The 14,823-nt window shown below is 39.6% G+C and overlaps 1 protein-coding gene across 1 annotated transcript; it reads right to left on the bottom strand.

The window, feature by feature from the left end:
- Positions 1-12,918: 12,918 nt before the first annotated feature.
- LOC105463497 (peptidyl-prolyl cis-trans isomerase FKBP1A) lies at positions 12,919-14,000 on the bottom strand. The gene has a single exon (XM_011710616.3). The coding sequence runs from the start codon at positions 13,935-13,937 to the stop codon at positions 13,611-13,613; it is 327 nt and encodes a 108-aa protein (XP_011708918.2). The 5' UTR covers positions 13,938-14,000; the 3' UTR covers positions 12,919-13,610.
- Positions 14,001-14,823: the final 823 nt, after the last annotated feature.

Below are 14,823 nucleotides of genomic sequence, written 5' to 3'. Positions count from 1 at the left end.
CTCCTGGACTCCTGCCCTCGCTCTCCCCAGAGAAAGTTTCTCACAGGGATTAGCCTGAAGCCCAGTCTCCCCGTCTCTCACGGCAAAGTGCACATTTCCCTTCCTAGCTCTCTGCACCCACCTGGAAAGGCAGCCCGCCTTGCTGCCACCTGCTAGCCTCCTGGCCCGCCTGGTCCTGTGGCTGTCCGTGGAGCTTTCTGGAGCAAAGAGGCTGAAGAAAACAGCGGCACAGGGCCCAAAGCTGGCTTCTCGGGGCTAGGCCATGTCTCTCGGATCTTGGTCCTCTCCTCTCAGCTTGTTCTTGAGGCCTCAGCTGCCTTCAGCCTCCCGTGGAGCCGTGGGAAGGGGGTGCTGCCTGCTGACAGCAGGATTTCAGGGTCTCGGGGACATGCAGGCTCCAGGCAGGAGCTCCCTTGGGTTGGGAGATGCACCCCCCAGTACTGGTCATAAGAAAGAGATGCAAAGATGATTACAACTGACATGTATAAGAATTTTCACCTTTATTTGCACACAGGGATGACATGCAAAGCGACCTGGGAAGCAGCAGACACTTTTTAATTAGTTTGATGATGTGGCCATGTGGACAGCTGGGAAGACAGGTCGATGTAATCATTGATACGTCTTATTGCTTTACAGAGCAATAAACTAAGGAAATGGGACCCAGTCTGTGGTTTTCTCCTTTTACCTGGGCTCTCGTTTGTGTATATGTGTGTGTTTATCCAAGTTTAAACTTTCAGAGTTATATAACCGGTCCCCTTGGCTTATAATCAAACTTCCAGATTAGCTGGAGGTGCCCTGCACAAGTTAGGAGCTGGTGTGGGGGTGAGCCACGTGACCGAGTCTGGCTTCCTGGTTGGAGCTGCTCGCTAAGCAGAGGTGTTAGGTGGCAGGTCCGGGAAAAGCATTGTCTGGAGATCCTGGTACCCGTTCTTGAGGCTTTGGGGACAATGCCCTGAGCATCTCCTGTTCTCCAAAACTGTAGCTACATAAAGTTAGAAATCCTATCAAGCTTTGTTCCTTGTAAAGAATGTCCAGTGCATTGAGATGTCTATACTGGCAGGAACCACTTGAAAGGAAGTCAACATTTCCAGTTATTCAGGTTCTTATCAAAGTGGTGCTCTCTGGGTTGAAACAACACGATTCTTGGAAGGACCATCTTATAAGGCTCTGATTCCAAATGTTTCCTTTCTTCTCTTGCTTGCCTCCTTCTTTTAACTGAGTTACTACTACCTCCTAGATGCTGATTCCAATGAAACTTATGTCTGTGTTTGTAGGATTTGTCAGTGTGGTGAGAGACGGATTATGAGTGGGGCTAAACATTTCAAACTTCTTTTGGTAGAACACCCATCACCCAAACATCTGTGTGATAATTAATTTTATACATCAACTTGGCTGGGCCACAGTGTCCAGATATTTGGTGAAACCTTATTCTGGGTGTTTCCATAAAGGTGACTTTGGATAATACTAACATTTAAATAAGTAGACTTTGGGTGAAGCAGATTACCGTCCCTATCACAGGTGGGCCTCATCCCATCAGCTGAAGGCCTTATAGGAATAAAGACTGACCTCCCAGTATAACAAGCAAACTGCCAGGAGGCTGCCTTTGGACTCCAACTGCAACTCTTCCCTGGATTTCCAGCCTGCCAGCCTACCCTGCAGACTTTGGACTTGCACCTCCACAATCATGTGAGCCAACTCCTTAAAATCTCTCTCTTTCTCTATGTGTACACACACACACACACACACACACACACACACACACACACACACATTTGCCCTTCAATATCCATGAGTGATTAGTTCTAGGACCCCCACAGATACCAACCATGAATGCTGAAGTCCCTGATATAAAATGATGTATTATTGGCATATATCTTACACACATCTTTCCATGAACTTTAAATCATCTCTAGATTACTTATAATACCTTATACAACATAAATGCTATGTAAATAGTTGTTATACTATACTGGTTAGCAAATAATGACGTAACAAGAAAAAAGTCTGTATGTGTTCAGTTAGACGCTTTTCTTAAAAAATATTTTTTAGCCCCAGTTAGTTGAATCCACAGATGTGGAGGTTCTAGATGCAGAGGACCCAGTGTAAATATATGCACATCCTGTTGGTGCTGTGTCTCTGGAGAAGCCTGACTAATACAAACAGTATATGGATTGTTGGTAGAGCCTATGTCTCCCCTAAAACCCAGACCAACTTGTGCCTTCCTACCTCTCATAGGCCTCCAGAGTTTGAGATGAGGATTAGTGGCTCAGGTGAGCGCAGTGGCTCACACCTGTAATCCCAGCACTTTGGGAGGCCAAGGTGGGCAGATCACTTGAGCCCAGGAGTTCGAGGCCAGCCTGGGCAACATAGCGAAACCCTATCTCTGCAAAAAATACAAAAATTAGCTGAGTGTGGTGGCACACACCTGTAGTCCCAGCTACCAGGGAGGCTGAGGCAGGAGGATCACTTGAGCCTGGGAGGTAGAGGCTGCAGTGAACCATGATTGTGCCACTGCACTGCAGCCTGAGTGACAGAGTGAGACTCTGTCTCAAAACAAAAGAAAGAAAAGAAAAAGAAACGGGTTAGTGGCTCCCAAGTCTTAAATCCCTAGTGAAAGGCCTGTAAAATTGCAACGCCCCAACCCAGCCAGAATTCCCCACACAGAAATAACAAGCTGGAGTCTTGAGGACCCCCAGACATGATCTCCTGCTCTGTGGCCCACTGGAGGGGGCCTAAAAGGGAGGTACATCCCCCAGCAGCTAAGGGAAAGCAAACACTGAGTCCAAGCAAAGGATCTCAGTCCTTTGCACTATCTATGGTGCAGAGAAGGCCTTCCAGTCACCGTGCTGCGCCTCTTGAGTGTGCCACTCCGTAAACTCAGCAAAGCATGAGTCACTTTGAGTTCCAAAGGTCCCCCCATTCCCCAATTCTTTCCTTCTCAGTTTGGTTTGCAATTTCAGTGGGAGGTTCAGAGGATAAGCTGGAAAGACAGCAAGCAGCATAGGAGTGTGACACGGTGGCCTGTGACTAATACAGGTCCCCTGACCTTTTATTTTTCACAAGAGACTAATGTTTTTTTTTTAATCACAAAAATGATGTATTACTTATTGGAAAAAAAAAATCCAATACTGAGGAAAGTCTTAAAAAGAAAGCCAAACTCTACCACTCTGAGATAACCACTGTTCCACTTTGGCGAATATTTTTCCAGGTGTATGTGTTGGTGTGTGTATGTGTTGGTGTGTGTATGTGTTGGTGTGTGTATGTGTTGGTGTGTGTATGTGTTGGTGTGTGTATTAGTTTGCTAGGGCTACCATGACAAAGTACCACAAACTGGGTGGCTTAGACAGCAGAAACTTGCTCTCTCACAGTTCTAGAGGGTAGAGGTCTGAGCTCAAGGTGTCAGCGGGTCTGGTTTCTTCTGACACCCCTCTCCTTGGCTTGTAGAGCACTTTCTCCCTGACACTTCACGTGGTCTTTTCTCTCTCGATCATGTCTCTTTCCACATGTCTTCTTCTTACAAGGAACACCAGTCGTATTGGACTAGGGTCCCTCTAAAAAACTCATTTTCACTTAATTAGTTCTTTAAAGACCCTATTTCCAAATACAAACACGTCCCAAGGAGATAAAACTTTAACATAGGAATTTTAAGGAGACACATATCAGCCTGTAATAGTTTGTATATGTGCACCTACAAGTAGATTTACAACAAGGTGTTGCCCTTTTTTTTTGTAACTGCTTTTTTTACTCATCCATGTATCTTTCTAACGCGATAAATAGAACCATTTCTCATGACCACTTAGTATTCTATTGTATGTATCATAATTTATTAACCACCTCTGTTTTGATATAAATTTTTTCCTAATAGTTCACTATTATCAACAATGTTGCAATGGACATCCTTTGGATATTTGGCTGGTTATTTACTCAAAGGGAAATGTTTACAAGTTACATTGCTGGATCAAAAATAAGTTTATTTTAAATTTTGGTACAAATACAATAGTATAGAAGCCTTTGATTTTTAAAGAGGTCAAATTTATTAGTATTTTGAGGGCCTATGCATAAAAATGTTAGAATTATGACATAATTATTAGTACAGTGTTAAGTTTCGCCTAAAGCTGCCTCCTTACGTATTTTAAGCTCGATCTAAAGGTTTCTCCTTGCATGGTGAACTCTAACCTTACTGGATGTGTTAACAGACTATGATCTGCTCTTGTAACAAGTAGCCGAGTTTCAGCCAATCACAGCAGCCGTACTTCAACCACTCACAGGCAGTCAACTATTCCAACTATGTTCCAATAAGGCAAACGCAGAGCTGTAACCATTCCTGCTGATTCTGTATTTCACTTCCATTTTCTGCATCTCACTTTCCTTGTTTCCTCCCTAAATTCTCTCCAACCATGTGGCAGCGCTGGAGTCTCTCTGAACCTATGCTGGTTCCTGGCATTGCCCGACTCATGAACGGTTGTTTGCTCAATTAAACTCAATTAAATGTAATTTGTTAATATAGTTTGGATGTGTGTCCCTGCCCAAATCTCATACTGAACTATAATCCCCCGTGTTGGAGGTGGGGCCTGGTGGGAGGTGATTGGATCATGGGGGAGAATTTCTCATGGACGGTTTAGTGCCATCTCCCTGGTACTGTTCTTATGACAATGAGTGAGTTCTCACAAGATCTGGTCATTTAAAAGTGTGTGGCAGCTCCCCGCCTTGCCCTTGCTTCGCCATGTGATGTGCCTGCTCCCCCTTTGTCTGCTGCCATGATTGGAAGCTTCCTGAGGCCTCTCTGGAAGCAGATGTCTCTAAGCTTCCTGTACAGCCTGCAGAACCATGAGCCAATTAAGCCTCTTTTCTTATAAATTAATCAGTCTCAGGTCTTGTCTTTCTTTCTTTCTTTCCTTCTCTCTTTCTTTCTTTCCTTCTCTCTTTCTTTCTTTCTTTCTTTCTTTCTTTCTTTCTTTCTTTCTTTCTTTCTTTCTTTCTTTTTCTTTCTTTCTGTCTCTCTCTCTCTCGTTCTTTCCTTTCTCTCTTTCTTTCTTTCTTTCCTTTCTCTCTCTCTTTCTTTCTTTCTTTCATTTCTCTCTTTCTCTCTTTCTTTCTCTTTCTCTCTCTCTTTCTTTCTTTCTTTCTTTCTTTCTTTCTTTCTTTCTTTCTTTCTTTCTTTCTTTCTTTCTTTCTTTCTTTCTTTCTTTCTTTCTTTCTTTCTTTCTTTCTTTCTTTTTTTGAGACAGAGTCTCACTCTGTCACCCAGGCTGGAGTGCAGTGGCTCAATCTCGGCTCACTGCAGCCTCTGCCTCCCAGGATCAAGCAATTCTCCTGCCTCAGCCTCCCAAGTAGCTGGGATTACAGGCACCTGCCACGACCCCCAAAGTTTGTATTTTTAGTAGAGATGAGGTTTCATCATGTTGGTCATGCCAGTCCTGAACTCCTGACCTCAGGTGATCCACCACCCTCGGTCTCCCAAAGTGCTGGCATTATAGGCGTGAGCCACCGAGCGCACAGCCCAGTCTCAGGTATTTCTTTATAGCAATGTGAGAATGACCTGATACATTTGTCTTACATTTTTCTTTTAACAATGGAACAGTTATAGTTCATTTTAAATTGCAAATCTTAGCTCTAACGGAATTTCCTTTTGTGTACAAGGCATATTTTAGGCTCTTTGACACCCAAATAATTGACCAATTGCTTCAGTATTGTTTACGGATAATTTATCTTTTCCCCTTTGATTTGAAATGCCTCGTTGACCACATATTAAATTCTCATTTATTACATGGTTCTGGTTTTTGTTTTGTTTTGTTTTTAGAGTCAGGGTCTGGCTCTGTCTCCCAGGCTGGAGTGCAGTGGTGCTATCATAGTTTCTGCAGCCTCAAACTCCCGGGCTCACACGAGCCTCCCACCCCAGCCTTCTGAGTAGCTCCTTAGTATGTGTCCCCATGCCTGGCTACGTTTTTTATTTTTTATAGAGACGGGGTCTCACTTTGTTGCCCTGGCTGGTTGTTTTTTAGACTCTTTTTTGTCCATTGATTTAATTGTCTATGTCTGTGCTAGCAACCACACTTTTTAAATAGTTGTATAATGTATTTTGATATCAGATAAGTACCCATTCATTTCTGGGAAAAAAAAAAAAAAAAAAAAACCTTGGCTATTTTTATGTGTTCTACTTTGACTTTATTTTTAAAGTAATTTTTGTTGTTGATTTAGTAGAAGCATATAGAAAAGCACACAAGTCAAAGTTCGTGGCTTGATCAATATTCAAAAGAGAAAACACTCATGTTCCCACTACCCAGGTCAGGAAATAGAACCTTCCCAGAACCTCCAAACCCCCTCATGTGTCCCTCCCGGTTACTAGGGCCTCCCCAGAGGTAACCACTATACTGATGTTAGTCACCACATCCATTTTGCCTTTGTCTACATATATTTAAAAATTTTTTTAATTGTGGTTAAAAATGCACAACATAAAATTTAGCACCTTGACCCTTTTTAACTTACAACCCAGTGATGTTGAGAAAATTCACATTGCTGTGCAACCAATCTCCATAACTCTTCTCACCTTGCATAACTAAAACTCCACATCTAATAAACACTACTCCCCATTGCCCCTTCCCGTAGCCCCTAGCAACCACCATGATACCTTCTGTCTCTATGAATTTGGCTATTCCAGGTACCTCACAGAAGTGAAATCATACAGAAGTTTTATTTGTTTGTGACTGGTTCATTTCACTTAGCATAATTTCTTCAAGGTTCATCCATGTTGTAGCATGTGTAAGAACTTTATTTCTTTTTAAGGCTGAATAATATTCTACTGTGTGTATATTCTACATTTTATTTGTCCATGGGCACTTGGGTTGCTTCAACCTTTTCACTATTGTGAATAATGCTGCTATAAACTTGGGTGTACAAACATCTCTTCAAGACCCTGCTTTCAATTCAATTCTTTTGAATATATATATCCAGAGGTGGAATTGCTGGATCAATAGTAATTCTATTTTTAACTTTTTCAGGAACTGCCATTGTATTAGTCCGTTTTCACGGTGCTAATAAAGACATACCAGAGACTGCGCAATTTACAAAAGAAAGAGGTTTAATGCACTTACAGTTCCAAGTGACTGGGAAGGCCTCACAATCATGGCAGAAGGGGAAAGGCACGTCTCACATGGCAGCAGACAAGAAAAGAGAGTTTGTGCAGGGAAATTTCCGTTTTTAAAACCATCAGATCTCGTGAGACTTGTTCACTATCACAAGAACAGCCTGGGCTACTGGCCGGGTGCGGTGGCTCAAGCCTGTAATCCCAGCACTTTGGGAGGCCAAGACGGGCGGATCACGAGGTCAGGAGATCGAGACCATCCTGGCTAATATGGTGAAACCCCATCTCTATTAAAAAAATACCAAAAAGCTAGCCAGGCGAGGTGGCGGGCACCTGTAGTCCCAGCTACTCGGGAGGCTAAGGCAGGAGAATGGCGTAAACCCAGGAGGCAGAGCTTGCAGTGAGCTGAGATCCCAGCTACTCGGGAGGCTGAGGCAGGAGAATGGCGTAAACCCGGGAGGCGGAGCTTGCAGTGAGCTGAGATCCGGCCACTGCACTCCAGCCTGGGTGACAGAGTGAGACTCCATCTCAAAAAAAAAAAAAAAAAAGAACAGCCTGGGAAAGACCTGCCCCCATGATTCAATTACATCCCACCGGGTCCCTCCCACAACACGTGGGAATTCAAGATGAGATTTGGGTGGGGACACAGTCAAACTGTATCAGCCATACTGTTTTCCAAAGCAGCTGCACCATTTTTATGCCCACCAATGGGGCACAAGAGTTTCAAACTCTCCACATCCTTGCCAACACTGGTTATTTTCTGAATTGTTATTGTTGTTTTATTTTTGCTTTTGTTTAATAACAGCCAGCCACCTAATGACTGTGAGGTGGTTCACTTTGTTGTTGAACTTTACATAAATTGAATCACTCAATACATATTATTTTGTTTCTAGCCTATTTTGCTTAATATTATTTTGTGAGAATCATCCATGTTATTGCATAGAGCAATATTTAATTTTCAATGCTTTATAATATTTCATTAAGCAAATTTATTATCATTTACTTATATAACAAATTATAAATATTGAAGGACATTTGTGTTGTTTCTTGTTTTTATTATGAATAGTACTCCTATAAAGTTTTTCACATGTCTTTTTATGTACACATGCATGCATTTCTGTTGACTATATACCTAGGAGTAGAATTTCTGAGTCACAGGTATGCATATGTTCAGCTTTAGCAGATGCTGCCAAACAGTTTTCCAAAGTTGTACCAGTCTGCATACCCACCAACAGAGTATGAGACTTCTAGTTGTTCCACATCCTCACCAATACTGAATTGTTTACTATTGGCCATTCTGGTAAGTTAAAAAATGGTATTTAATTGTGGTTGACATTTGCATTTTCTTGATGAATAGTTAGACTGACTACCTTTTCAGATGCATATTGGCCATCTGGATAATCTCTTGTGGTGTACATGCTAAGTCTCTTGCCCATTTTTTAAATAGTTTTCTTTCCTGTTTTTTTTTTTTTTTCTCTCAGTAACTTAAAGGACTTCTTTATTCACTCTGAATGAGTCCTTTGTTAGAAATATATATTGCATATCTCTTCTTTCAGTTTCTGGCTTGCTTCCCTTTTTACTCTCTTAAAATGGTATCTATTGATGAACAGAAATTCTTTATTTTAAATAGTCTAATTTATAAATGTTTTCTCTTCTGGTTAGTGATTTTCATGTCCTGCTTAAGAAATCTTTGCATACCTTACTATCATAAAGATATCTCCTGTGTTATCTTTTAAATTATAATTGTTTCACTTTTCACATTTTAGATCTACTATCCAGCTGGATTTTTTTTAATGATGTGAGATAGATTAAGATGAGGTTTTTTCCATTCGCATATCTATTGGCCCAGAACCACTCATTAAGCAGACTGTCCTTTCCCTTCTGTACAATACCATCTTTGTTATAAATCAAGTGTCAGTCTAGTTTTTGTACTCTATTCTGTTCCATTGATCTACTTGTCTCTCTTTCTGCCAATACCACAGTGACTAAATTATCCAGCATTCTTATTACTTGTGTTATCTAGTGTAAGTGTTTCAGTGTTGTTTTTCAAGATTGTCCTAAACACTCTTGGTCCTTTGTATTCCACATGCAAACAAAACAAAATAAGCCTTTTGAGGTCTATATTGAATCTATGGATGAATTTGAAGGGAAATTGACATTTTTACACTCTGTGTTCCAATCCACAAGTATTATTTAGATTTATTTAGATTTTCTTTAATGTTGCAAACTGTTTAGTTTCTGTATAGAGATCTTTTTCTTGTCTGTTGAATTTATTCCTAAATGTTTGGTTCTATTAATGCTATTGTAAATGGCATCAAGTTTTAAAATTAGCTTTCTAGTTATTTGTTGTGGATATTTTGAAATATAATTGATTTTTATGTATTGACTTTATAGCCAGCAAATTTGTTGAATTTATTAATTCAAAAAGCTCAGCTGTAGATTCTATTGGACTTTTGAAAATAAAAATGATGGTTTTATTTCTTCTTTCCCAATTATTTTACATTTTTTTCTTGCCTTCTTGCACTGGCTAAAGCCTCTGAAATGATGCTGAAAAAGTGGTAATGGGGGCATCTTTGTGTTATTACCAATCTCAGGGAAAAGATTTTAATATTGGATGATTAAATATGATGTTTGCTATAGATTTTCTTGTAGACATCTTTTATCAGATTAAGCAAGTTCCCTTCTATTTTGTCATCAACGTATATTGAATTTAATCAAATGCTTTTTCTGCATCTATTATGTATTAGTCTGTTCTCAGACTGCTAATAAAGACATACCCGAAACTAGATAATTTATAAAGGAAAGAGGTTTAATTGACTCACAGTTCCACATGGTTGGGAGGCCTCAAAATCATGGTGGAAGATGAAGGAAGAGCAAAGGGACTTCTTACATGGTGGCAGGCAAGAGGGAATGACAGCCAAGATAAAATTATCAGATCTTGTGAGACTTATTCACTACCGTGGGAACAGTATGAGGGAAACCACCCTTATGATTCAGTTATCTCCCACTGGGTCCCTCCCACAACACGTGGGAATTATGGGAGCTACAGTTCAAGATGAGATTTGGGTGGGGATCCAGCCAAACCATAGCATATTAAGATTATTATATGATAGTTCTCTTTTATTCTACTAATATAGAGATTTAAACTTATTGATCTTTGAATATTAATCAAACTTTGAATTCTTAGGATAAAACTGATTTAGCTATATTTCCTTCTTTACACATCACTGATTTTAATTTGCTGATATCTTGCTTAGAATTTCAACATCTATGTTCATAAGAGAAATCAGCTTATACTTTTACTTTAACTATCTTGTCAGATTTTGTTACCAAGGTTATACTAGCCTCATGAAACAGGTTGGGAAGTATTCCCTCTTTTTCTATTCTCTAGAAAAGTTTGTGTGTTATGATAGGGGTTATTTTCCTGAAAATGTTTGGAAGAATTTAGTCATAAAAACAAGTAGTATAGAAATTTTTACTGTAGGAAGATTTTTAACAGATTCAGTTTTTATAAATGGAAAGTTATTCAGATTTTTAATTTTTTATAGATTTTATTAAGTTGTGTTTTCCTAGGAATTTATTTTACCTACATTTTAGTGACATAAAGATGTTCATAATTTTCCCATATTATACTTTTAATACTTTAAAAATCTATAGTGATGTCACCTTTTTGATTCCTCATATACTACTATGCATCTTTTTTTTTCTCATCAGCCTTGGCTTTGTTGATTTTTTCTATTGTTTTGTTATTTTCTAATTCCTTAATTTCTGCTTTTTTCTTTATTATTTCTGTGTGCTTTCTTGGGGTTTAACAAGTAAGTTAGACAATTTAATTCTTGAACTAGATGGGTCATTAACTTTCAATTTTTCTTCTTTTCTAAACTATCCATTTTAAGCTATACATTTTCCTCTGAGTATGGTTTTAGCTGCACCCCATATGTTTTGTAATGTAGTATTTATATTATAATTTAGTTAAAACATTTTATAAGTCCATTAAGAATGCATTTTTGATCCATGGGTTATTTAGCAGTGCATTACATAATATCCTAATATTAAGGAAGTATTAATTATTTTTTCTGATTGATTTCTTGCTTGCTTCCATTGTGATCATAGACATAATCTGTACAATTTCAATACTTCGAAGTTTTAAATTTTGTTTGATGGCCCCATATAAGGTCAGTTTTGATAAATGGTCCACGTGAACATTAAAAAATGTCCATTGTGCAGTTGTTTGCAGTATTTTGAAAATTTCAGTTAAGACAAGTTTGCAAACTTTGTGTTTCAAATCTTCCATATTCTTAATGAGTATTTTTTCTTTTTGTTTGCTTTTGTCTACTTTTTCCCTTTATTTTTTAGAGAAGTGTGTTACAATTTCCCACCCAGATCATGGACTTGTCTATTTCTTCTCTTGGATATGCCAATTTTTGTATTATATATTTTTGGACCTTTGTTATTAAGAACATAAAATTGAGAACCGTTATATCTGCTGAATAATGTTGCATTATATAGACATACCACAGTTTATTTAATGGGCTATTGAAGAATATCTTGGTTGCTTCCAAGTTTTTGCAATTGTGAAAAAACTGCTATAAACACCCATGTGCTGGTTTCTGTGTGGATTCAACTCCTTTGAATAAACACCAAGTATTCAACTCCTTTGAATAAACTCCAAGAATCATGATTGCTGGATCATATGGTAAGAACATGTTGAGTTTTGTAAGAAACTGCCAAAGTGTCTTCCAAAGTGGCTGTACAATTTTGCATTTCCACCTACAATGAATGAGAGTTCCTGTTACTCCACATCCTTGCCAGCACTTGGTGTTACCAGTGTTTCAGATTTTGGATATTCTAATAGGTGTATAGTGGTAGCCCTTATTGTTTTAATTCAAATTTCTCCAGTGACCTATGATACATAGCATCTTTCCCCATGCTTATTTGCCATCTATATACTTTTAAGATTTTTTCTTTGTTTTGTTTTCTTGTGTTTTGTCTCACTATATTATGCCTATATATAGTCTTCTTTTAATTTATTCTGCTTCAGGTTGCTGAGTTTGAAGCTATCGCTTAGTGTGTTTTGCCATTTTTGGAAAGTACTCAGATGTTGTCGTCAGATATTGTTTCTGCTCCATGCTCTCTCTTCTCCCCTTCTGGAACTCCAGTTACATACTTTTGAGATATTTTTACACTGTGTTCAATGTGTCTCTCACATTCTTCCCTGCATTTTCTAATCTTTTTGATCTCCTTCCTTCAGTTTTGATATTTTCTTCTGAACTCTCCTCTAGATTACTAATCCCCTCTTCAGGTGTATCTAATTTGCTATTAAATTCATCAACTAATTTCAGTTATTATATTTTCCAGTTCTTTTTTTTTTTTTTTTTTTTGAGAAAAGCCGGCATAAAGCACTTTTATTGCAATAATAAAACTTGAGACTCATATATGGTGCTGGGGGGAGGGGGCAGCAACGATTTCTCTCACCAAATCACTACACAGGACAGCAAAGGAGTGAGAAGGGGCTGAGGGAGGAAAAGCCAGGAAACTCTGAGATCAGCAGAGGGAGCCAAGCATCAAAAAACAGGAGATGCTGAAGCTGCGATGACCAGCATCATTTTCTTAAGAGAACATTCAAGGATTTGTCATGATGGCTGGGCTTTCACTGGGTGTTAAGTCTACAAACAGCACCTTCAATTGAAACTGTCAATTAAAGTTCTTAAGATTTAGGGAGTGGTGGAGCTTGGAAAGTTATTAGATTACAAAATTCCTGAAAGTCCATTAGAAAAACCACAGGACGAAAAAAAATAAAAACAAAAAAATAATCCAGGCCACAAAGAAGGCTTCAGAGGTCCCTGCTGGCCCAGGAACAGATACCTGTAGTGTCCAGCATCGCAGTGAACATGATCTGCTTTCAAAGGCAGAGGGTTTAAGGGGAGGATGGGGTGGGAATGGTGGAGGCAAAGGGTCTCCCCATCCCCACCTCAGTTTTAGGCAGGGCTTTTAATTTAACCCAAGGACATCTCCCAACTTGGAGAATAATTCAGTCCTCAACAGCGCCTCAAATCTGCTATGGCTTTGCAGCGCAGCAGCAAGAATGTTTAATATATAATAGATAAAAATTTCATCCAAAAAATTAAAATAAAATATTCTTGCAACCCCCCCAACACCAATTCCTATTCTAACGTTAACCTATCACTTGTGCTGTTAATACTTGACCATGTACTTAACTGGAAATCTATATCCAAAAGACTGAAACTGAATCTTCACCCCAAAATGAAAACAAAATAAAATGAATAACTTGAGGTTTATGGTATATAGTTTAGGTAAACACACATACGAGGAGAAAGGGGAAGAGGAAACGGAGGTGTCAGAAGCAAAGCTGAGTGACAGAACACATTCAGTCAGGGCAGATGTCTATACGGAGTGGAGTGGAACACCAGGAAAAGCTCCACATGGATTCATGTGCACACGTCTGGAGGCATCAGATCCCTCCATGGCAGATCCAAGAACAGGGAGCTAAGGGAGGAGGCCATTCCTGTCATTCCAGTTTTAGAGGCTCCACATCGAAGACGAGAGTGGCATGTGGTGGGATGATGCCTGGGTGCCCAGTGGCACCATAGGCATAATCTGGAGATATAGTCAGTTTGGCTCTCTGACCCACACTCATCTGGGCAACCCCTTCTTCCCAGCCTCGGATCACCTCCTGCTTGCCTAGCATAAACTTAAAGGGCTTGTTTCTGTCCCGGGAGGAATCAAATTTCTTTCCATCTTCAAGCATCCCGGTGTAGTGCACCACGCAGGTCTGGCCGCGCTTCGGGAAGGTGCGCCCGTCTCCTGGGGAGATGGTTTCCACCTGCACTCCCATGGCGGCGGCGGACGCTGAGCGGGCGGGCAGCGCGATGGGCGGCGTGGAGCGACAGCGACCTGGCGATATATTTTCTGGTTCTGTCATTTCCATTTGGTTACTTTTTAAATATAGATTCCAAATCTCTAGTAAAATTCTCCATATTGTCTCCTATTTTCTTGATCATATTGATTACAGTTAAAGTCCCTGTGTGATAATGCCTATGTTTGGATGACCTGTGAATCTGTTTTTATTGCTTTTCTCCTAGTTCTATCTTTCTGTTTAACTTAATGTTTGGTTGAATGTCAGATATTGTATATAAAAGTGCTAGTTACTCTGGATAATGTTATCTTCCTCCAGAGACAATTGCTTTAGCTTCCTTTAGGTAGTTAGAGTAACAGCAGATCATCTTAATCCAATCAGAGACTGACTTTTATTTGAAGCTGGATTTTATTCATGCTTTGTAAAAGGCCTGGCCCATTTCTAATTGTTCTAACTCCAAAATATACTCCTTTTGGAGCTCCATTTAAAAACATAGAGTGCTTACCTTGACCACCCCTCCTTAGCAGATCCTAACCTCCAATTTTGACCTTCTCGGACTTACTGAGACCATCAATAGTTCTATTTTTAGTCTCTTAGCAGCCAATTTCTCCTTGCTTTCTGCACCTTTAAGTTCTGTGCTCTTTAAGAATTGACAAATGCCTTTAGGAGAAAAGCTGCTCAAATTGTTGGGCTAAATTCTCTTGCTTCTTTTCTATTCTGACATGTCCTCAAATTCTAACCACCTTCAGAGCCTTGAAAGCCTCAAACTCTAATTTCTGTCTCCTCAGTCCAATGTGACTACTGAAAGCTCTATTCAGCTTTCTTGTCTTTTTATTTGTGCTACTTATGAACGGCAAATGCCATG

Source organism: Macaca nemestrina, chromosome 3, assembly GCF_043159975.1.
Source record: "Macaca nemestrina isolate mMacNem1 chromosome 3, mMacNem.hap1, whole genome shotgun sequence".
In the NCBI taxonomy this organism is placed as follows: Eukaryota; Metazoa; Chordata; class Mammalia; order Primates; family Cercopithecidae; genus Macaca; species Macaca nemestrina.
Note: the sequence above shows the minus strand (reverse complement) of the source record. Positions and strands in the feature narration are given on the sequence as shown.

What these genes read in the sequence shown, in the direction of transcription:
- LOC105463497 (XM_011710616.3), bottom strand. Translation starts at nt 13,937, where the DNA reads ATGGGAGTGCAGGTGGAAACCATCTCCCCAGGAGACGGGCGCACCTTC.